The following is a 23,529-nucleotide window of genomic DNA, read 5'->3' as shown; positions in this document are numbered from 1 at the left end:
ATTGTATTTATATGTATTTGTGAATACACACATGCATACATTTACATATCAATAATAAGAGAAAAAAGCTATGAACTTGAGAGTGGGGAACGTGGGTGAGGTTTGAGGGAAGGTAGCTGGGAAGGGCTGGAAAGAGGAAAGGGAGGAGAGAAAGTGATATAATTATATTTCAATTAAAACATATTAATAATAAAATATGAAAAGGAGTCTAGTGAACTAAATCAACATTAAGAAAACATGTTTCAGCAGTATGCATAAGGATGGAATATGTGCAATACGAACCTAGGGACAAAGAAACATTTTCATAAAAGCTGAAAAACACAAGGTTGTGGATATTCATAATAACTCAAAATAGCCTCCCCCGCTCTGTTTTGTAAATGGTAGCTTTGTGCCTATGAAAATGTCCACTTGCTAATTCTGTGTAACTCAAATCTAGAGTTAAAGACTCCAGGCATAAAGTTTATATGCACATTATATTTGTCTTTCTAAAATAAACATATTTATGATGAAAAGTTCTGAAATCCTTCTTACTTACAGGGTTGTTTTTCTAATTTACCTTTTGGATGGCTTAACTACAATCCTCTAGTTTCTTCCTCTAGTGACAGAAGAGTCTGCCAAGTTTTCAGGTAAGATGATGGGGGTACCCTTCTACAATACGGATATCCCACTATAAAATGAGAATATTTAAGGACAGATATTTATTTTTCTTGGAAATAGACAAAAACTTTAACTTTGTAAGGACGAAAATAGGAAAGGTGGAAACAAAATGTAACCCACCTGAAAATTTCTGGGCAGTTTTAATGATGTACCAGATGCTGTAACATGTGTAGCAGAGATAAGTTAACGCAAAATTATTTATTGTATAACTCCTGACTATGAGTAGGTTGGGCATGTGGGAACGTTGCTTTCTCTATAATTTTTTTTCAGTGATATAAATGAAAACACTTAGAACTGAGAAAACATGTGTTGGATTTCTTGTCCCAGTTGCTTCCGACATTTTATTTCTTAGTCATAGTTACATACTACTTTTAAAAACATTTATTTATTTATGTGTATGACGGCTGTGTGTGGAGGCTGAGGAGAACTTGGAGTTCTTTCTTCCCACCATGTGGGTCCCTGGAATTGAACTCATCTAGTCAGGATTGGTGGCAAGTGCCTTCACCAGCTGAGCCGGCTAGCTGGCTTACAGCAGCTGTTTTTAAAATGGAGATTTGATGGCTTATGATTACATGGAGCATTGTGAGATTTGGATCCGGCATTTGTGGAGGAATGTTTAACTTTGCTCTCTCACGGCAGATCGCGGATACCACGGTGTGAGTTTAGCGCATTCAGTGATCGGACTGGTCCTTAGCACACCATACTTTATTGTAATTTCTTGCGCAGGTGCATTATGAATTTGTGTGTCTTGTATCACAATGCATGGCAAGATGCCTACTTTGTCGTTGAATGCTGGGATTGTTGTGCTGTCGTTGAGTACTTTTTAATATATACTTATTTTATCTATGCATATGTGCCTAATAAATGTATGTGCACGAAGTACCTTCAGGTGCCCATGGAGGCCAGAGGGCACTGGGTCTCCTGGAACCAGAGTGACAGGTGGTTGTGAGCTGTCTCGCGTGGGTGCTAGGAACCGAGGCGCATCCTCTACAAGATCAGTGAGTGCTCTTCTTCAGCCTTCTCTCTCACCCCTGTTGCTGAATAATTTGTTAAAACTCCTCGACCATCCACACCAGGCCCCTTGTGGTGAGAACTTAATCTGTGATGAGTCTGGTGCATGCTGACTCAATAACTAAGAAAACCACCTCTATCTCGTATGGAGGGAGTCGAAGTGTAAATATCGATCACACGTAGAGGCTCCCCATTCTGTGCACCGGGGGAGAAGGAGAGTTCCCCGTGCAATCCAAAAGGCCTTAGAAATGGGTGGCAAGTACTGTAGCAGGGCTCAGCGGGAAGCTGAGCTCCTTGGACTTGAGGTCAGGAAGGGCACAGGTGCAGGGGATGGCTGAGCGCTCTGGCACGCGCCAGTTGATTCCCCAAGCAGCCAGTAAGCGGCACTGTGCCCCGGCGCTGGCGGCCGGAGGAGCGGGCTGCGGATTACCTGCAGCAGCCGGGGCTGGCAGCTCCTCCCCGCCCGCCCCCAGCCCGCCCCCGCCGCTGCACTAGCCCGGCTCCGCGGGCTCCGGGCACTCGCTGGCGGGAGCCGGGGCCGAGCGCGCCGGGCAGTGGGGCCTCCTCCCTGCGTCCTCACGCCGGGCTGCCCTCCTCCCGCACCGTGCGGCGCAGGGAGGCCCCGCGCCTCGGCCGCCCCCGCGTGCCCGCCTCCGCCGCGCTGCAGGGGGACCGACCGCTGGGCTCTCGGCACCAGCAGCGCGGCCCCCCGGGTGCCTCGGGCTCCTGGCTGTGGCCGCCGCAGGGGCAGCGACCCGAGTAGCAGCCGTTGGAGCCCCTAGAACATCCTGGTTAGCAGTGACTAGAGCGTCCAGAGAAGCCGCAGCAGCAGCTTCAGCAGTAGCAGCAGCAGCATAAGTGGCCGCGGTCGTGGGGCTCCGCCGGGCTCCGGAGCCGGCCGGGCCAGGAGCGCGGAGCCATGGCTGATGCGGGCGAAGGCGAGGATGAGATCCAGTTCCTGAGAACTGTAAGTGCCACGTCGCGGCGCGCATCTCCCAGGGGAAGGGGTGCCTGGGAGCCCCCCGCAGGGTCCCCGTAGAGTGACAACCGGCTGCGGGGCCGCCTCTGGTCCGCCAGAGGCGCCCCAGGGATGCTGGAGGGGTCTGCATCACCACATGTGTGCAGGTGTGCGGGTCTGCCCGGGGAAGGGCAGGACGCGTGTCTGTGCGCGCATGTGGAAAACCAAGAGGACTCAGTGCGGTGACAGCGTGGCGAGCCAGCGGGAGGCACCCGGGCGGGCGCTACCCAGCTGCGGGAGCTGAATTGGCCAGGGACCTCTTCGACCGACTCAGGCTAGGGTGCAGGGCTGCGTGTTCCGTGGGGCGCGCTTAGCGTGGCGGCTCTGGCTTTCGCCGTCCCTGGGGCTTCAGGGCTGAGTCTGCGCGCCGTCACGGAGTGAAGACATCGCAATCCGAGTACTTGGCGGTGTCGATCATATAGTGACTGGCCAGGGCTGAGAAGGCTGCCCCCAGGGTGCCCCCAAGTCGAGCAGATACCAATGCCATGGAGGCTTGCTCCGGTGGTCCCCACGGTTCCCGGCATGGTGCCATGCTGGTTTTCGTGACGACAGCTTGCAGAGCGCATTGGAACCGTGTGTGTGTGTGTGTGTGTGTGTGTGTGTGTGTGTGTGTGTGTGTGCATGTGTGTGTGTGTGTGAGTGTGCGTTCCTGTGTGTTGTGTGTGTGTGTGCACGGACCGCATGAAAGAATTTACAGAGGCTGAGCATCATGAACATGTGTCGTTCTTTAAACGCTGGCTTGTTGAATACCGAGTGCAGCCAAGTGAGTGCCTGCAAGCAAGTGATGTTTGTCTGTGTGTTTCTGTGTGTGTGTGTGTGTGTGTGTGTGTGTGTGTGTGTGTGTGTGTACAAGGGGAGGGTGGCTGCTCGGGATTTCCACATAGTGTGGTAGGCAGGGAAAGATCGGCCTCACTCTAATAAGATTCCAAGTGCCACTTGGCGCTGCTGCCTTCCTTCCTGATTGTTCTACACTGCAGATACTTCCTAGCCGCTTGCTCACCTCCAAACCTTTGAGCCTGCTCAAGCGCCAAAGAAGTGCAAGAAGCCCCTATCACATCAGTCTGCTTAGCCTTTTCTGCATCGTCTCAGTCTTTCCTTCCTTACCTCTCCTCTTTTCCCAAGACTATCCCCCTGACAGGATTCCTTTCCACCCAAGACGGCATTTTCTGCTGGGATTTCTTCCTGGCAGCCTTCACGTTCCACTTCCAGGTACAGTCCCTTCCAGATTCACAGAAAACACCACACAGATGGGGAAAATTTGAAATACTAACTAGAGGATAACTTTTAGGTTATTTGCATAAAACCTGAATGGTGTTATTAGGAGCCATTCCCCTGCACACTTTACTTTTTCCTAGTATTTGGGAGGTGGGTCGTTTGCATTGCAGAGAGGCCTGTGAGTGCAGATCAGTGTGGACCACAGGTCTGAGCTGAGCAAGGCTGTCCCCATACATAGACAGCATCCTCACTAAGACATAGCTTATGAAGGTATCCGAAGCCTTCTAGCCATATTGTTTATTACGTTTCTTAGTGGACAATTGTCTAAAAGTTCTGTTTTGTTTTCAACAAGTCAAGCTGTAGCCTCAAAAGCCACGGAATGCGTTTTTCAGGCAGATTACAGTTTTAGCTGCTGTGTGGCTTTAAAATTCAGTTTGTACCACACTCTACAGGGTTAAAATTAGCCAGGAAATTTTGGCTGGTTTTGTGAGTTCAAGGGCTCCCTGCAGGCTTAAATGCTAAGCCTAGCTTATGGAGGTGCTGTTATCAGAATGTTTAATGGGGACTGAGGTACTGTGCCTGCCTGTAGGGTTTTTTTTTTTTTTTTCTTTCCACATATAAAGTCATGTTAACTCAGTGCCACTTAGCAGCTGCCTGTCAGCCAGAGCGACACCTTTGATAAGTGGGGCTTGGGTAAGGTCTGGCAGTCCTAGGCTGAGATTCTTCTTTTAATAAAACATTGGTAGGTTGTTGTACTGATGATAAATGACCTTGAAGGAGTAGCATTGTGAAGAAGGGTGTGTGTGTGTGTGTGTGTGTGTGTGTGTGTGTGTGTGCCATTCATATCTGAAAGGAAGGCTTCTTTTTCTGAGCTTGTGATTCTAAAACGATAATTCTCAAGTCTTTCTCCAGCTCCCCCGTCTGCTGCCCTGGGTCCTTCCCATTTTATTCTTTAACCTGAGTATGTTGATGGTTCAGTGATATTAATGAGGTTAGCAAAGGCAAGCGTGCCATCGCTTTATTATCTTCACCCCTCCCCACCCCCGGGGACAATTTTTAAAATGTGAAAGTGTCATTGTGAGTTATTTCATTTTGTGTTTATTTATTTTTGTTCACACTTGATAGCCTGTGAACATAGGGTGCTATGGAATATGTGGCATAGGATGAATGACATAGAATTCCTGGAGATCCTGTCTCACTCTTCAGAGGGCTGAGATTATAGGACTCACCATACCTGGTTTCTTTTTTTTTTTTCCTTTTCTTTTTAATTAAAAAAAAAATTCCAGACTGGCTTTGAACTTGCTTTGTAGCTAAGGCTATCCTTGACCTATTGATTCCTCTGCTTCTCTCTCCTGAGTGCTGGGATCACAGGCGTGTGTTCACAACGGGTTGATACAGTGCTGAAAGAATGAATGCAGGGCTTTGTGTGTGCTAAGCACATCCCAGCTCCTCATTTTGTTTTTTTTTAAAGGCACATGTACCAAGGAGCATTAAGACTGCATATTTTGACATACTAATTGTAACTGAAATCTTTCTGAGAGTAATAGACAGAGCTGTTGTACATTAAAAAAAAAAATCAGTCATGGGGATATTGTGGCTGTGCTGTGCACCAGGCATTTACACAACTGATTAGCATACCCTGATCATTATCATGTCAATTGGGCTTGGATTCTGCGTTCCAGCACACTGAAGCATCTCTACCATCCACAGCTCCTCCCCTTTTCCTTTCTGAGAGAGGTCTGAGATGGTTGCTAAGGGACATAGAGGTGACATCTTTAATGGAGCCTTTGCGTGAGTTGTGTCTTCTCTGTTTCTATCAGGGATGCCTTCATTTTGAGGGTTTTGTCACTGTCAGCCTAACATCCGTCCAGTTCTCTTTTTCTTTATTGCTGGTTTTGTTGTCTGCCAAGATTCCTTCCCAGCAGGTGATAGGTGGCTTCCCTACCAGATGGAGACAGGCTCCCTCTGATCTGTTTATATTTGCAGGGGCTGAGAAAATGCTTCAGGTGTGCCTAGCCCTTGAGACAGATGAATCATCGTATCATAAAATAAACCTTTAGCACCTAATGAATTTGCCCACCATGTCCAGACACATGCATGATTTGAGATGCCATGGCTTCTTTTATCTTAACAACTTTTATGAGCTTGCCAACATAGCAATGAACTGTAATTTGGTATTTAAAAACATAGATTATTTGTTTTTCTTAAAGCTTTATTTATTTATTTATTTGGTGTGTGCATGTGCGCGTGTCTGTGTGCGTGTGCATGTGCGTGCGTGTGCGTGCGAGTGTGTGCGTGTGCGTGTGTGTGTGTGTGTGTGTGTGTGTAAGTGAGCATGCGCACATGCTCGCATGCATACATACGTACTCTCTGGTGTTCTAGTGGTGATCAAGGAAAAATTTGCAGAGGTTAATTCTCTCTTCTTATCATGTGGATCTCGGGAATTGAACTCAGGTCGCCAGGCTTGGCAGAAAGTACAGTTACCTGCGGAGCCATTCATTGCCAGCCTAACGCTTTTTTTCCTCAAGCAATCTTGTACAATTTCACAGGTGCTATTAAGATACGCCTTCAACTTAAGAATATATGCGTTATTAAATGGCCTTGCTAGGGGTTATGTTTTCAGTCCTTTGCTTTGTTTGTTTGTTTGTTTTGCTTTTCATCATTGTAAGTATAGCTGAACTACTCTGGTCACACACTGGGTCATATGGTTAGTATTAAGCACACAAAGAGACTTTAAGTTTGGGTCCTGGCTGCAGGGATCGTTCTATTAGGAAGGCTGGAAACCTTTGCCGGAGGAGCTCTTCCTGGGAGGATTCCCTTCCCTGCTCGTCCATCTTGCTCCTGAGTGACAAAGAGCATCTTAGGAATTGCCAATCAGTTCATAGCGGTAAAAAGAAACCTTTAAGGTCAGCGATGAGCACGGCGAGGGCTGGTGGTGGCAATGGCTCACAGTGCTTTGTAGAGGTCAGGAAGATCGCTAGCATGAAAACAGTACCTCGCAGCGGACAGGAACCCCAAGCTTTTCCTTTGACTCCAGGAGTGTCAACGGAGAGGATCTAGCCAGCGGTGGGCATTTGCTTTCTTGGTCTTGAAACTACAGATAGCTTGAGATCAAAGTACACCAATTGCACTTTCTCAAGGAACTGATGGACCCCCTTCCTCAGAGTCCAGGACACGTCATTAGATTTTAAAAGAAAACCAAAAGCCGAATCACTTAGAAGTCAGTGTGTACATTTTGCAAGAAGGGCAGGATCTAAACTACCCAGAACATTAATTTATTTGACATCCTGCCTTATTTGTGCTTTGGCCTTTGATAACTTTTAATATGTGAGTCAAGACTGAATTACCTAAAGACAGATGATAGCCAGGGCCACCTGAGTGGCTGCAGATAGTGTCTGAATGGGAGAGAGGGGCGATAAGGCATCCATCTGCCCCCTGAGACTCAGGGGGAAGTTCTGGTGATGTAGTAGCTTGTTTGCTAGGCACCTTCTGCATGTATGCCATGATCTTGGGTGTTGAAGAAACATTTGCAATAAGCAGAGAAAGGCTTCCCTTTTATTATAACTGTAAAAGATTTCAAGGCTGACTGACTAATCAAAGAGAAAAACAGCACGTAGACCGCCTCCCTTTAGTCTCAGGTAGGTTGAGCCTCTGCCCTCCTCCTCCAGTCATATAGAGAATGAAATCGAAGCCTTGCTCGAGGTCCACACATCTGCCTGGAGTTCTTTCTGTCCTTATCTTGACCTTGTCTGTATCCCTTCCCATTTCTACCCCTTGTCCTTCCCGCCTGTTTCAGAAAGAACAGTCCCCCGCTTCCTTTCTGAGCCACAGTCTGCATACATCCTGAATCCTGGTCGGGAGCCGGCTCTGTTCTTTGCTGCTTGTCCCTCTCCGCATCTCTGGTTTTCTTGTCATCTGTTCATCCCTCCCTCTTTGGTTTGACCCTGATGCCCCATTTTACAGCCTCACTCCGCCAAATGTGGCGTCTGCTCCTTGTCTTCGCCTCTCCTGGACACCTGGGAACCCCTGCTTCCCAAACCTCCCCTCCCCTCTTCTGATGCTCCCCTGAAACTCATTAGGAAGGTGCTCACCTGATCCTCTGTTGTGAAGCTACTTCATGTGATCATGGAAGCAGGGCACACCCTGCTGGGCTATTCTATGGTTTTTGAGTGTGCTTTTGGGGCTCACTTTGTTATCCCCAAAGATTTTGTTCTGCTTCTTCTGTGCCTCTTCTGCCTTCATACTTTTATGTGTGTCTCAAAATCTGGGATCTTGGTGGGGATGAAAAATCACAACTTCGTTCAGTCCTGAGGGCCAGAGCTGGAAGGGGTCTCTGTGTGCTCCTTACATTAAGGGCACCGATCTTACATGCAAGGGAGTCCGTCTAATTTCCTTCTGACAGCCCCACCTATTGATACCATCACTTTGAGGGCTGGGATTCCAACATGAATTAGAAAGGAGCATAAAAGACCAGAGAACCAGCACCTTGCATTCCAGCCTTCATTACCCCTGACAAACACACCGCTTTGAGTCCTCCTTGCCATTTGGTGAGGGTTTCCTCCCCACACCTCAGTTAAGAGTCCGAGTCCTCCAAGGCTCACTTTTCCCCTTCAGGCACGAGCTTTTATGCTCTGCCTTCTCACACTTTGGTTTACTGTCTCTGTCCTCCACAGGCTTTTCTGAAATCACTCCAGCTAACTTAAGTTCACTCTCTGATGTTCCCTCACCCCCGAATCTGTTATATACATTTTTTTCCCACTTATCTAATGTTCTATGGGAAGAATGGGGCTGTGTCGGGTTAACATTAATATTAATTTCCCCGGTTAACATATTAGCTATAAAGGACAGGTTTGAGGGAAGTCTATGGCAATTACATTATCAGGGCAAATAGGCAATAGACCCCTCCCTCCAGTGTGAGAATCACTTAGATGTGTGCTCTAGTAGAGGTGATATCCCTGTAGAGACAATGGCCTAGGAAGTCTGGTGGGTGAGATGAGGCCAGAGGACGCAAGCATGGCATGAGGGAATACCATTCTGAGAGTGGCAGGGCCAGAGGTGTCAGGGTTGAGAACACACAGTGTCCATGTGCTCCTTTGAGGACATCCAGGGTACCCTGAAGACACATCTGAATCATTCTAGACATTGATGGAAGTTCTTCTGGTCTCACAGACAGTCTCAGCCTAGAGGAATGCCGGCCCACCAGTCTGGTGTGTGCTCAGTCAGGGGCTGCCGATGTTTTATGGCAACCCCCACCGGATGTTATTGCCTGTTTTATTTCCTGTAGGCCTGTATACATATATATGTGGTTACATGTACATGAGTGTGTGTGTGTGTGTGTGTGTGTGTGTGTGTGTCTAGGCCAGAGCTTAGCCTCAGGTGTTAGTCTTCAGGAGCCATTCACTTTGTTTACTGAGACAGAGTCTCTCACTGGAACCTGGGGCTTGCTGATTAACCTAAGTTGGTTAGCCAACAAGCTCCGGGGATCTTCCTATCTCTGTCTCTGCAGCAGTGGGATTACAAATACACAACACCACACCCGGTGCTGGGAAGTCAAGCCCAGGTCCTCCTGCCTAAGTCCTTCTCTCTTTCTTTAGAAGTCTCCTCCATGCCATCAAAAGTGCATATTTCACATGACTTAACATTTGGTGAGAATGTCCACCACACAGTAGGACCCTTGTTCGATGTTGGTCGACTTGCTCTGACTCTTTGAGATAAGGCTGGACGGTCCACACAGAGATGGGTGATTTCTTGCAAAATGCTAGGTCCTTTAACTCAGTGGTCCTATGACTTGACTATGAAATCTTACAAGCTCATGCTTTGAATGTGTTCCTTACATAGTGGTGCTGTTTGGGGAGTGGAACCTTCAGCACATGGGCTTTTTGGCAGAAGTGGGTCCCTTTGAGACTGCAGCTTAGCCTGGTTTCTGCTAGTCTCTGTTTCTTCATCTGTCATGATGAGACTATCTTCTGCCACCTTGCCACAATGGGCAGAGACTCTCTTAAGCTGTTTGTATCAGGTAATTGAGTTTCAGTAATATCAAAGTCGCCAAATGCAGGAAGCAGGTACTTAAAGCATGCTTTGTTCATTGCATTTTGTCAGGTACCTATGAAGGGCCATGGCACTATGGGAAGACATGGGCCATGCAGTGTAGGAATGGTGGGACAATTGGATCTTGTACATACAAGTGGGAGCCATAAGCTCTTCTTGTGAGGACTGTAACCTGTGTGCTTTCATCAGGGACAGAAGTGGTGAACATGGCCTTGATCTTGACCAGATGGAGCTAGGGGCAGTAAAAGCATGTTGTAGTTCACATTAAACATGACAACACAGAGGGAGCCTCTCTCTCATAGGAGAGAGAGGACACTTTTACATGTGTCACTGAGGATAATGCCACCACTGGGCATTATGACTGGCTCCCAAGTGCTAGTATGCTGGTTCATGGGAATGTCTGGAGAGGATTTCATCTTGAGTCACAGACAATAGAAAGCTGCCATTAAATGTCTTTAGTGACTGTCAGAGAACTGTGAGTGCCCAGTCACACTGCTGTCCTCTTGGGGACACTCCAGAGCAGTGTTGTTTTCTGCAGATGGGGGCCATTCTTGAGTGTGGACCTCTTGTTCTAGTTGTGAGGGACCGAGTCACCCAAGGCAGCCTGCAGAAGCTGTTCCATTGAGTCCGTCTTCCACAGAAGAGGACAGCAGATGTGTGAAGGTGAAGAGATGACTGTGCTGTGCTGTTTATCATGCATGATGTTCTGGCTGCCTGCCCGCCATGTGTACTACATGGTACCCCGTGCTTAGACACAGATATCTCTGCCATTATCCTTCCCTTCAGAGTCTGGACTGTTTCTCTTGGGTGGGGTAAAGAAGAAGGGGAAATCAAATGTTTTTCTTTGTAGAACATTGGAATGGAGACTGGGAACAGATGCTACAACTGAAAAGGCTGGTGGGGAGAGAGGGACCTGATCCCCTGTGTGCCATCTGAGACTTTGTGGGGGAAGCTGAAGAATTTTCTATACCAAAGAATTTTCAGGCTGCTGAAAACGAGCTTCAGGGATCCTGATCCAACTCTACAATTTTACCACGAAGGGAAATGGAAGGACAAAGATTTTTGGATCCATTTATTCTGCTCAGACATGAGAGCCATAATTCATCTGATTCCTGGAACAATTCATTTAGTCTACAAAATTGTTAATTGCAGGTCTACACCTCAGGAAACTGAGCTGCAGAGGCTGAGCTGACTTGCTCAAGGGCAATTTATGAGTGAGTGATGTTGGTGAGCTAGGTTCTTCCAGATGCCAAATCTTCCTTCCTCCTCACCCCTCCCTTCTCCTCTCATCTCTCCTCCCTCCTCCTCTCATCTCTCCTCCCTCCTCCTCTCATCTCTCTTCCCTCCTCCTCACCCCTCCTTCTTCCTCTCATCTCTCCTCTCTCCTCCTCACCCCTCCCTCCTCCTCTCATCTCTTCTTCCTCTTCCTCACCCCTCTCCTACCTCCTCCTCACCCCTCCCTCTTCCTCGCCCCTCCCTCCTCCTCTTTCCATCTCTTCATTTCCCCTCTTCTCTCCTTTCTTTCCTGTCTGTTCTCTATCCTCATCCCTTTCTCTGCCTAGAAACTCGTGGAAGCCTGACGTGTATACATAGGAAGGAGTGATGACTGTGCTCTCAGCTCCACTCATCCCTTAGTGCTCTCTCTGCCTTTCATTGGCCTTTGAGTGGTTTAAAACCCCTGGAAGTTGTAGTTATGGTTCTGGAAACTCAGACTGTGTCTGGGAGATGCACTGTGGGTCTGGCCGACCTGGTACCTCTTGCACTTTCACCTCCTCATCCTAGAAGCTGCAGACTGTGTTTGGGGGTGCTGTTGCCGTCTGGTGACCTTGTGCTTGTGGAGAGCATCGGTTACTTGGTGGACTTATGGAGTCACATGCTTTTAAAGCTCTCCTTTCGAGCTGCTGTGACACCATCTTAGTCCTTTCATCAAAGAGGTGAAGCCCTGGTCATGAGCTCATTTTGTGTTTGTTTGAGTCATCTTGTGGCCTCATTAGTGAAGTGATGTTTCATATCACCAGGGTATCTCTAAAGGGGTGGGACGTGGTAAGTTTGGGTGAGGAGAGTAAAGGACCGGGGAGGAGAATGTGAACAAGGGCTGTGGTGGTATCTTGTTGGCTTCCTTCTCCCCAGGAATACTTTCTCATCATGCTCTCCTCTGTGTCCTTCAGACTTCTGCCAGTGGGTGCTGGGGACACAGCTTCTCTCCCCCCACCCCCACCCCCACCCCCACCCCCTTGCAGCTTAGGAAAGTGGTTGCTGATCACGACATGACCCATCCCCTGTTTGCTTCTGTCCCTTGCTTCCAGCCCATTTCTTGGCAAGTGATCCTTTCATTAGACTGTTTCCAGTTTATCCCACAAGTGTGCCCGCTCATTCCTTGGCAGAGCCCTGATGGAACAGGCAGAGGACACAAAGGGGGCATGTTTGGGAAATAGACAAAGTGATGGCATGAATCATGGCAATTGCAGAAGGCAGGGAACCTTGAGACCAAGGCCAGGGATTTTAAATTTATTTTTAAGGTAAGAAGGGCCTTAGGTCACTTGTTCTTTCCTGCCCTCTGGAGGGAGGGAAGCCAATCAGGCCTGTCTTCCAGAAGACTGGCGAATCAGCAATTTTTAAGATATGTTGGAACACTTAGAGCAGATACCAATCTCCCTAGAAAGACACATTGATATCCCCAGTATCTTGGACTGTGACCATATATGGAAGCCGGATCTTGACAGAGATAATCAAATTGCAGTGAGGTCACTCCTAAATGAACAGTGTTGTCATAGAGAGGGTTGGAAGGAAGGACCCACCCTCAGGGAGGATGATGGGAAGACATGGGGAGAGAAGCTGTGCAGATCACAATAATGCAACTAGCCATCAAGAAGTACTGAGGTTTTCAGGAGCTAGGGTGGGGAGCATCTGGGACAGAGCCTCCCTATACTATGGAAGGAGCCAAGCCTATATTAATACTCTACCAGTAGCTTTAGCCTTCTTATGCTGTGAGGTCATAGTGTCTGTGTCTGTTGTTTAAAATACTTTGCTTTGTTGCCAAAGCCCTGATGTAGAGCACCCACATTGTATTGTGGCAATGGCATCAAGGTTCTTCCCCACCCTCCACCCCCCTGCACAGGGCACGAGGAAAAGGAAGAAAGCGAGAAGGGTATAAAAGAGGGTTGTGCTGTTCAGCATTCCTTCACTGTGACAGCTCACATGACACATTTATGAGGAGTAAGAGTTTATTTTTTGCCTTACAATTCCTAGAGGTTTTACTCTATGATCCAGTGGGTCTGTTGCTTCTGGACCTATGTTGAAACTGATGTGCAGAGTCTCAAGTCTTCTGGGGGAAGCGAAACCTCATGGCCAGGAAGGGGGAGAAAGAGGACTAGGATCAGGATGGTTTCCACTGTCCCCTTCAAAGGCTTCGATAACCATAAGATGTTCCCCAAAGCCCTACCTTCCCATAGTACTACCGTATGGACTAAGTTTTTATTTAATACATGGGCTTTTGAGGGACAGTTAAGGGCAGAATCAGAGCAAAGGTAATTATTGACTTTCACTTACTCCTATGGGAACAACCGTGATCTGAGGTTACGTGGGGAGGTGTGATTGCTCTAGCCGGGCCCTGGGTGTGACATACGGGCGACCACTGAAGAGTGCCCACTTAAACAGAGTCAGACTCTCTCCGCACACATGTAACCACTTCTTGTCTTCCCTAATTTGAGCCCCTCATGATATCATACGACTTTGAGTTAACTTTGCATGATTTCATTTGCAGAAGGGGACCTTTTGGTGAAAGTTGAGAGGAAGAAAGGCCACCTTGTGAGAGGATGACTGACTCACAAAGACTGTACTGCCTAAATATATAACTACTGAAAAGCTCTAGGACATGGTCAGGCTAGGGCTACAGAGGGATGAGTGACCCTGCAGTTGATGTTGGGGGGACATTTTGACATGGAGGAAAGCAGAGAGTTCTGCTAGCAACTACTGCTCTTGGCTCTCTGCTATGATAAGTGGCTAAAGAAATGTCAGTAACTTTTTTGGACAATCAAGCAAAATTTGTAATTTTAGATGTTTTATTCCTACATTTTTAAGTGAGTGACATTATGTTGCACACACAGCTTACAACTTATAAAGCAATGTTTTTAGAAAGAAATCAAAACATCAAACCATCTAGCACTTACATGTGCAAATCCCACAGCGTGTCTTAGTCTCACCACCTGCCTTGGTTGCTTTCTCCTTGTTGTGATAAAATACCAGATGGCAGCCATGTAAGAGACAAAGGGTTTTTTTTGTGGCTTACATTTCTAGAAGGGATAAGGTGCCTCATGGTCGGGATGACATGGTGGCAGAAGCAAGAGTCTGAGCTGTCACATTACATCCCACTCAGGAAGCAGAGCAAACAGGAAGCCAGACTGCGACCTACTTCCTCCTCCTCACCTTCTCAACAGTTTTCTAACCTTCTCAAGCAGTGCTACCGTCCGGGAGTCGGGCGTTCACACACTGAGCCTATGGGGCATTTCCCACTGCAACCACAACACTGCCAGTGATGTGAAAATGAGTGTCTGCAGCTCATTACAAAACATGGGTTGCAGTTTCACGACTGCCCCCCCCCAAACCAGTGCCTGTCAGGCTGTGTGTGGGTGTAGGTGTCCATGTATGCTTGTGGGTGTGGGTGTATATTCATGTATGTGTACATGGATGTGTGGAGGCTAGAAGTCAGCCTAAAGTGTCCTTTCTCAAAAGTAATGGTCCATTTTCTTTCGTTCTTTGTTTTTGAGCCAGGGTCTCTCACTGGGACCTGCTGCTCACTGATTAGGCTAAGATGGCTGTCAGTGGGCTCCAGGCAGCTGACTGTCTCTGCCCCTCCAGTACAGGAACCACAAGCGTGAGTGGCCATGCCTAGTTCTTACATGGGCTCTGGGATGGAACTCAGTCCTCATGCTCAGGTGTCAGGTACTGAGCCATCCCCCTGGTCTGCAACTCTTCTTCTGAGGTGGCCATTACTATATTATGTACTGGAGATTGTACTATATGTATCCCATATGCCAAAGACACAACTGGACAATATATTAACAACTGCCTACATCAGATATACAGTCTTCCCTTGCCTGAATGCACATATATCATATATGTATATAAGGTGCATCTCTACATGCGAATGAAAACTATACATCCTGGATTTGTGTGCATGTGTGTGTGTGTATCACATGCACAAGCATGAGGTTGTATGTACCCGTGTGTGCACATGTGGAGGCTGGAGGAAGATGTCACATGTCTTCATCTGTTCCCATCTGCCTTACTCTCCCAAGACCAACTTCTCTCTGCCCCTACTGGGGTTACAAGCCCTTGCAGCAGTACTCAGATTTTTATGTAAGGTGCTGTGGATTTGAACTCAGTTCTTTGTGCCTGCACAGCAAGTGTTCTTACTCTGGGGCACATCTGCACAGCCCAGACCTTGTATCTTCTAAGGAACGTTAAAAAAAGGTGATATTTTAACACTTGTCTTTTCCCAACTTCATGCATCCATCCAGCATACTGTGGTTATATCTGACCAGCTCCCCTTTTCCACACCCCGTAAGTGCCCACAACACGCTCACCTCCCAGCCTCATGGTCTCAAGCTCCTCCTCTTTGCTTCCTGCCTGCACTTGGGTGTAGGGCCAAGGTACCCACAACTACACCTCTAAAGAAAAATGACTCTTCCTCCCTTATCAGCCATCAACTGCCAGCAGCTCTTCAGTTGGAGGAGTGTCCTCATGACTCCCGCTCCTATCCATGCTGGCGTGTTGACTGGTGTGTTGATTGGTGTGGTTCAACTCAGGAACTACAGTGGCTGACGTCCCCCAAGCCTTGTGGGGAGGGCCTAATATTTGCCCAGAATGTGCTCCTAACCTATGACACCTTCTCCCCTGTCTCTACCCTGTACTTTCTTTAGCCAATGCCAGAAGAGGAAGGTCAAGGTTCTACACTTCCATGTGCCAGAATACCTTTAAGCGTGAGCCACGCCTTAATGTGACCAAACCCACACACCCAGTTCTCCTCTTGGAAGAACATGAACCGCTCTTGTGTAAAAGTTGGTGAGGGAAGATTGAATGGAGACAAGGGAGGAATGGGGCCAAAGGACTTGCCTGCCGCTTCCTGGCTGCAGTGAGTCTCTGCCATCTGCTCAGTGGTGGAGGTGATGAGGGGAAATGTTTGTGTAGTGACACCTGGGCATAAGTAGATGGTGAGTGGTGGCCTCCCAGTGTTTCCATTGCAGTGATGAGGCATGCATCTGCTGTGACACATTTTTTGTTTGAGACCTGCTTGGAACATTTTCAAGAGAACAAAATGTCATGTGAGAATCTCACATGATTAGTACAACAAGAAACTTGGTGAATGCCACAGAAAACAAGATGCTGATCTGGGGTGTGGGGAAATGGCATTGTTGGTAAAGTGCTTATTATACGAGTGTGATGGTCTGAGTCTGTTTTCTTAGAACCCATACGGGAGATCTATGTGCAGTAGCATGTGCCGGTAATCTCGGTGCCAGGGAGACGGAGACAGGGATCCTTGGCTTTGCTGCCCAGTCAATCTAGCCAACTCAGAGGGCTCCAGACTCAGTGAGAGACTGTCTCAAAAACTACGGTGGAGAGAGATTGAGAAAGATATCTGGCATTGACCTCTGGCCCCTATATGTATGTGCAACCATTACTGCGTTGGAGGTCTCATACTAGGACTTGAATGCCACTTGAGAATGGCACCTGTGGTCCCCAGGTCACACTTCCTGCAGCTGCACCGCATGGATGGAGTGCTCGGGAAGCCAGTATCACTCTTCCGCTCTGTTGCTGGCAGGTTGTTTTAAAGAAGCCGCGCAAGATCATGTGAGGATTTGCCATGGTGCAGAAACGAATGTTAAATCTTCCTGTTAGCAAAGGACAGCCCAGAGCCTGAAAAACGGAGCTTTGTAAAATCTGACCTAATGGAATCTGGAAAGGAGATCAAGAAGAACTCACAAATCTGTGCATCAGAGATATGAATGATGGTCCCCTCTTCTGCATGGTATTCATATACCAGGAGTCAAGAGCTTTGCATACCTGAGCAGCACAGCTTCCAAGAAAGGCCCTGATATTGTGAAAATAGGCTCTATTTTTAGGTTGGATAAATTCAAGTCTCTTTTCATGGGCAAGGAAAATTGTTGCTGAAGTGTTTTTGATAAGATCCTTCTGTGCCGTGGACTAGGATATCGAGAGTATCACAGTTAATCATGAGTTGAGGAAGTGATAAGTGAGGATAAATTATAGGCTATGCCTGTGGCTTCTATTTGGGTGCTAATTGCTAAGTTTGGGGGCATTCATTTTTATTGGCTTTCATGATTAGCTTTGTGTTCTAGTTTTGGTGCATGGTGTGAACACTGGACTGATGATCTATCAGGCTAATGTTTTCACCATCCAGTGTTGATATACGTGGCTAAAGAAGACCATTGCTTTCTGGTGTGCTGGTTCGTTTTAAATGTCAGCTTGATACAAGATAGAATCATATGGGGGAGGACTCTGAATTGGGGAATTGCCTAGATCAGATTGGCCCCTGGGAATGTCTGTGGCGAGGGTGTGCCTTGATTGTTAACTGGTGTAGGAAGGGCCAGGCCACTGTGGGCAGCAACATTTTCTAGGCAGATGGTCTTGGACTGTTTGTGAAAGCTAGCTAAGCGTATGCCTGCTTGGGTACGTCTGTGGTTCTTGCTGAACATCTTTGGTGATGGGCAGTGCTCTGTGGAATGGCAAGCAGGTCTGTCTCCAAGTTCTAGCTTTGAAGTCCTTTAATGATGGACGAACCTGGAGCTGTGAGCTGAAACCAGGTCCTCGTCCCCTCAGTTGCTTTTGGTTGGGATGTTTTATCACAGAGACAGAGGGAAGCGAGGGCACGTAGATGTCATGTTGTTCCATTTACAAAGATAGATTTGCTATCTGTGGTATGTCAGGTGGGTAAGATGCTATTGGTTTATTCCAATGCTGCTTTTTAGTTCCACATAGTTACTAATAAGACTTTAAACGAGAAACTATCAGAGACTAGGAGCCATGGCCACCTGGGTAAGATTCCCATTAAGGCTTTTGCCAAATCAGCCCCACACTTCTATATAATATCCTCGTGCACACTTTTCTATTTTACCCAAGAGGAAATTAATGAGTTCAATAAAATGCTGGCTGAAACTTTTTATGTTTGTAGCTATAGAAATATAAAGTACATCCATTATTTTCATGACTCCATTCTTCCCTCTTCCTTGCCTTTTCTCTCCTTTCCTCTTCTCTTTTGAGAAGGTTGGCTATGTATCTCAGGTTGCTCTGAAGCTCATTATGTAGTCCAGGGTACCCTTGAACTAATGACTCTCCTGCCCAGGGCTCTTGAGTGTGGGGATTGCAGGTATATGTCCCCAGGTCCAGTTTACTCTTGGTCTTTAAGAAAAATTATATGTTATATACAAATAGAACATATAATACATAGTTGTATGTTATATAATCTAATAATCTAATAAAATACAAATTTTAAATATTTATTTATTTATTTATTTATTTATTTATTTTTGGGGCAGGCTCTCATTATGCAGCTCTGGCTGGCCTGGAACTCACTATGCAGGCCAGGCTTGCCTTCAGCTCATAGAGATCTACTTGTGTGTTTCGCAGGCTCCTGTGCTTGAGCAGCTGATCCCTGCTGCTGGTGCTGTTAGAGGTTATGAACCCCTGGGAGGTCGGGCCACCCTGGAATAAGGGGACCACAGAGGCACGGGCCTTGAAGTTTACAGTGGCACTGCTTCCTTCACTATCTCTCCCCTAGTTGGTGCCGTGAGTTGCCATGTGATGCTCTTCCACAGAGCTGTCTGTTGCCTTCCCAGCCACGATAGACCGTAGTTCCTGAAACTGCGAGCCAAAGTAGGCTTCTTATGAGTCGCCTTTTGTCAGTTGTTTGGTTGGAGCACAGGAGGGGAAAAGGAACTCCAGCCATGTCCACTGTGGAGGTTGGTAGTTACCTACGGACAACTTTCCAAGCAGTTCCCCAAAGCTTCCTTGCCATAGACATGTGCCATCTCTGGCTCTTACGGCAGTTTTAGACACAGCAGGGCAGTTGCACATGTGAACTCACAGGGGTTGTGACAGCATGGGTAAGACCTGTGCAAGCCCAGGCAAGGCAAAAGCTGCAGCCTCCTCTCTCTTCCTGGTCCTTTGATAGTGATGAGCAGTAGAGAGTCTCGTGGTCAGGAAGTCCAGTTCTCCCCTTCACCCCCTTTCAATATTTTACGTTTATTTAGTTGTTTGTGGGGGGTGTGTGTGTGCCACAGTTTATGTGTGGAGGTCATGGAACAGTTCTCTCCTTCCACATGTGGATCTTGGGGACTGAACTCTGTTCCTTACGCTAGTCAGCAAGCCCCTTTACCCATCGAGCCATCTTGCAGGCCCTTGGCTCCTTTTCCATCTCTCACAGTCTTTATTGTTTTTCAACTTTAGCATTTATTTCTGTGAATCACCTAGAATTTAGTTTCTGCTCACAGTCTGGGTTTGGTGATCAGTTCTCATCCCTGCTCCACATCTGGATGTCTACCTGATCCAGTCTTGGTTATTAATGTTTCCTCCCGGTACTGTAGAGGTAGCAGATAGGAAATAGGTGGTGGCTGCTGCTGGAGTCTGTGTTCTGACCCATTGCTCTGCCTGACTTTCCTTGCTCCAGACACTTTAAATGTTTGACGCTGCCTTGTTACGCACTGGTGTTCATTCTCAAACTTTCCTGTACTTCTTCAGGAATGGATTTGATACTCTTGGCTCTTTTCATTTTAGTTTAGAATTTGGAATTAGCTTCCACATGGCCATAGTATATAACCCCGCTAGTATCAGGTGGGGAGAAATGCCTTCCTTACAAAATGCCATCTTCTAGTCTATGCTAGTATGTCCTTTTTGATAATTAGATGTCTTTCCATTTCTCAGCAGTTATACCTTTTTTCCCCTGAGAGATTTTGCACATTTTTGGTGGATAGAGTTCCATGTAGGCACTTGATGTTTATTGATATAAATACAAATGGTATTATTTAATAATTGGGCAGAGTGGTTTAGAGCACTGGTTGTTCTTGACCTGAGTGCTGGTCTCAGAGTGGCCATTTCATTTTGTTCCTCAGTTTCCATGTCTTGTTCTTTCTTCCTTTTGCCTCCTGTGGCTTCGTCAATCACTGAGTAGAAGGTATGGTATGGTAAGTTATGGTAGTAGATTTTTGATGTTTTCCCTCAATTTTAGGAAGAGGAGACAGTTCATCATGCTCAATTTGACCTGTGCTTTTCCAAGAAATTCTCTGCTGCTTTGGCTCCTAGATTCTGCTTGCTGCTGAGGGTCTCGCCCTGGGCATATGAAGCTCGAAACCACGTGAATTTAAGCCTGTTACCTCACTGTGTGCTGTGCTAACACAGAGAACAGAATGAATGTGTCTTCCTCACATTCAGTTATCAAGATCCTGACCCCACAGTGTCAGAAAGCAGAGCCTCTGGTAGGTTAGTGGGTCATGAGATAGAGTCCTTACAAATGCTCTCCTGCTCACCGTCTACCTACCATGTGAGCCTTGGATGCAAAGGCAGCCATTGTCTGCAGGCCCAGAGAGGACCCTTACCCGAGCCCCACTAGGCTGCTCGAGGTCCCAGATTGCCTGTCTCATAACAGGGAGCAATAAACTCCTCTTGTTTATAAGACACCCGGGCTGTGGCATTTTGTTACAGTAGCCTGAACAGACTAAGAGTGTGAGCTCTTTGTGCCCAGACTGTCTTCCTCAAAGGCAAGCCTCCTTCTAGGTCTCATCTAACTGCCTGGACTGGAGAGGTGGCTCGGTGGTTAAGAGCACTTGCTTTTGTAGAGTTTGTTGTGCTTTATAAGGAGATTAGGGGAGAGGAGGAATATGTTTGGTGGATGTGCAGTCAGGTGTAGGGGAAAGGAGTACTTCTGCGGACCTGTGCTGCAGCATCCCTTCCCCCTGAGGGACAAGCCATATGATGGTGTAGTATAGAATATTGTTTACTCAGGGCATGGGAGGGGAGTTGAGAGGGTAGTAGGGGTAGAAAAAGGGAGGGGGGAGGGAGGGAGGGAGAGAGAGAGAGGGGAGATGTCAGCCATGAGCACATGAAGGGGGAGGAGGAGGGAATGGGGAGAGAAAGGAAGCAGGAGCAAGAGGACAGAGCAAGAGCAAGAAAGCAAGAGAGCAGAGGGAGCTGGCAGCTCCTTTTATAGTGAGCCAGGCACACCTGGCTGTTGCCAGGTAACTGTGGGGCGGAGCCAGGACAAAATGGAGACAGAGAGCCCATGTTTAATTCCCAGCACCTCCTGAATGGCTGACAGTGGCCTGTAACACCATTAGTCTTTTCTGGCCTCTGAGGGTACTGCATGCACATGGTACACATATGTATGTGCAAGCAAATGCTGATAAAACAAAAGGAAATCTTACAAAAATACCTGGATCCCATCAGACTCTTTCTGTGACTGTGAGCATTTCAGTTTGTAAGATGTAGTAGCCACAGTTCTCTACTGGGAGACATTCTGTGTGAAAGCAGCTTCCTGTCCCGAGATGCAGCAAGTCCCCAGTCTCTTCAGATAATCTATTTCATCTAGTTTTATGGTTGTGTTCAGAGCACCATGGGAAGGGATTCTCAGTACAGCTTCCTCATTACCCAGGAGTCAAATCTCCAATCCTCCATTGAATGGTAAGTTTTGAGGGTCAACAGGGCTGTACTGTGTGCTTCCTTTTATTTTATTTTTTTTAATTTGGTGTGTGTATACATATTTATATATTTATTGCTGCATTTGTTTGTGGAGGTCAGAAGTCAAGCTCGGGCACCGTCCACTTTGTTTTTGAGGGTCACTCTCTAGCCTAGAGCTCTCTTAATATACTAGTCTGGCTGGCCAGAGAGGCACAGGGAGCCTCCTCTCTCTGCCCCACCCCCAGCCCAGGGCTTGGACTGCAAGTATACACCAAGTATGCCCTGCATTTTTATATAGGTTCTGATGATTCAGCTCAGGTCTTTACCAAGCAAGCACTTGACCAACTGAGCTCTCTTTCCAGAGTGCTGCAACGATTTGTGTTTCTCCAGGAGAAAGGCTTGGGGCATTCTCGTTAGGCTAAATCAGTTTGCAGCATGTCTGTCCCATGAAACATGATGACCAGCCTTGTGTGGCATATGTGGTTTGTCTACATCATTGCCAGTTTCGGGGAGTGTCACTATTTAAAAGAGTTCAGCCGTTTTACTGGGTGTCTAGTGATACCTTGTCATGCTGCTAGTTTGCATTTGTCTAATGGTTGGTGATACCAAACACATTTGCATATTTTCATATGCTTATTGTCATCTTTACAGTTCATTTTGGTCATGTCTTTTGCCCATTTTAAAATCTTTCTCTCCCTCTCTCCTTCCTTCCCCCTCTCTTTCTTTCCTGTTGATTAAAAAAAAAATTAAGTAGTATTTGTATCTGCGTTTAGGGCGTGTGTGTATGTGGGGGGGGGGTCAAAAGAGGGTGTCAGATCCCCTGGGAATGGAATAACAGGTGGTTGTGAACCACCTGACATGGGTGCTGGGAACTGAATTTGAGGCCTTTGTGTGAGTCATCTCTCTGGCCCACCCTGTTGTCTTGAGAGTTCTTTATCGATCTAGACAGATCTTTTGTTAGCTGTGTGACTTCCACAGACATTTTCTGTAACTCAACTTTTCTCTCTTCATGGATTTATTTGCAGAACCAATGTTTTTAGTTTGGTAATGTCCTGCTAACTAATAGTTTTCTTTTGAAGATTGTACTTGTTGCTTTATGCCTAAGAAGGCTTCCTCAACCCTTGGCCCTGAATATGCTCATAAACACTCAACCATCTCTCCAGTCCCCATAATCTCTCTGTTTTAAAAACTAAAGTTAAAGCCTGCTCTAGGCTTCTCTGGAGGAGAATGTCAATGAAGGTATTCGTGAAAGCCATTCTTGGATAGCTTCTTGACTGGGTTTGGAATCGCCTAGGAGACACACACACACCTCTGGGCATGCCTGTGGGAGTATTTTTAGTGAGATTAAGCTGTGGCAAAAAGACCCATGCTCAGTATAGGTGGCACCATCCCGAAGGCTGTACCAGCTAAGCCTGCGGTTATGTTTTCTCCGGTTTCTGATCCATCTAGATGAAAGCAAACCCTGCCCTGCCCTGACTCCCTCACCATGGCAAACTTTGCTCTTAGACTATGAACAGATATAAATCCCCTCCTTTAAGTTGCTTCTCCTCAGACTCTTGGTCACAGCACTGAGAGGAACTAAGAAGAGTATTCTAGGCCAGAGAACACTCCATGCTGGGTGCTGCAGCTTGTCCCAGCAATGCTGTCTCTTGGTAATCTGGCCAGGCTAGGGATGAAGAGATAGTGGGTCTCACTACAGCAAACCACTCAGGAGCAGCCCCAGAGAGGTTCGAGGGCATGGTTGTAGGAAGGGTGATTATTTTGTGTGTATTCTGACACATAAATCTGCTCCCTTACATATCTAATGATTTTAATGTTATTTATACCTTGTATAACTAATTTCAAACTAGGCACAGCAAATCAGACATTTATGGTCGTGCTGTGGGTACAGA

At 47.0% G+C, this 23,529-nt stretch overlaps 1 protein-coding gene across 21 annotated transcripts in view; it reads left to right on the top strand.

Moving 5' to 3' along the window:
* Positions 1-2,088: 2,088 nt before the first annotated feature.
* Ryr2 (ryanodine receptor 2, cardiac) overlaps positions 2,089-23,529 on the top strand; it is a 553,847-nt gene continuing 532,406 nt past the window's right edge. For all 21 annotated transcript variants that reach the window (XR_003950437.1, XR_003950438.1, XR_003950439.1 and 18 more), the window contains exon 1: positions 2,089-2,635. Coding sequence is in view for 18 of the 21 variants with exons in the window: in XM_017315461.2 (XP_017170950.1) it covers positions 2,588-2,635 (48 nt within the window). In the remaining 3 variants the exon portion in view is untranslated. The remainder of the gene's footprint in view (positions 2,636-23,529) is intronic.

The sequence above is a fragment of the Mus musculus genome, chromosome 13 (assembly GCF_000001635.26).
Source record: "Mus musculus strain C57BL/6J chromosome 13, GRCm38.p6 C57BL/6J".
Taxonomy (NCBI): Eukaryota; Metazoa; Chordata; class Mammalia; order Rodentia; family Muridae; genus Mus; species Mus musculus.
This window is presented reverse-complemented; position numbering and strand designations above follow the sequence as displayed.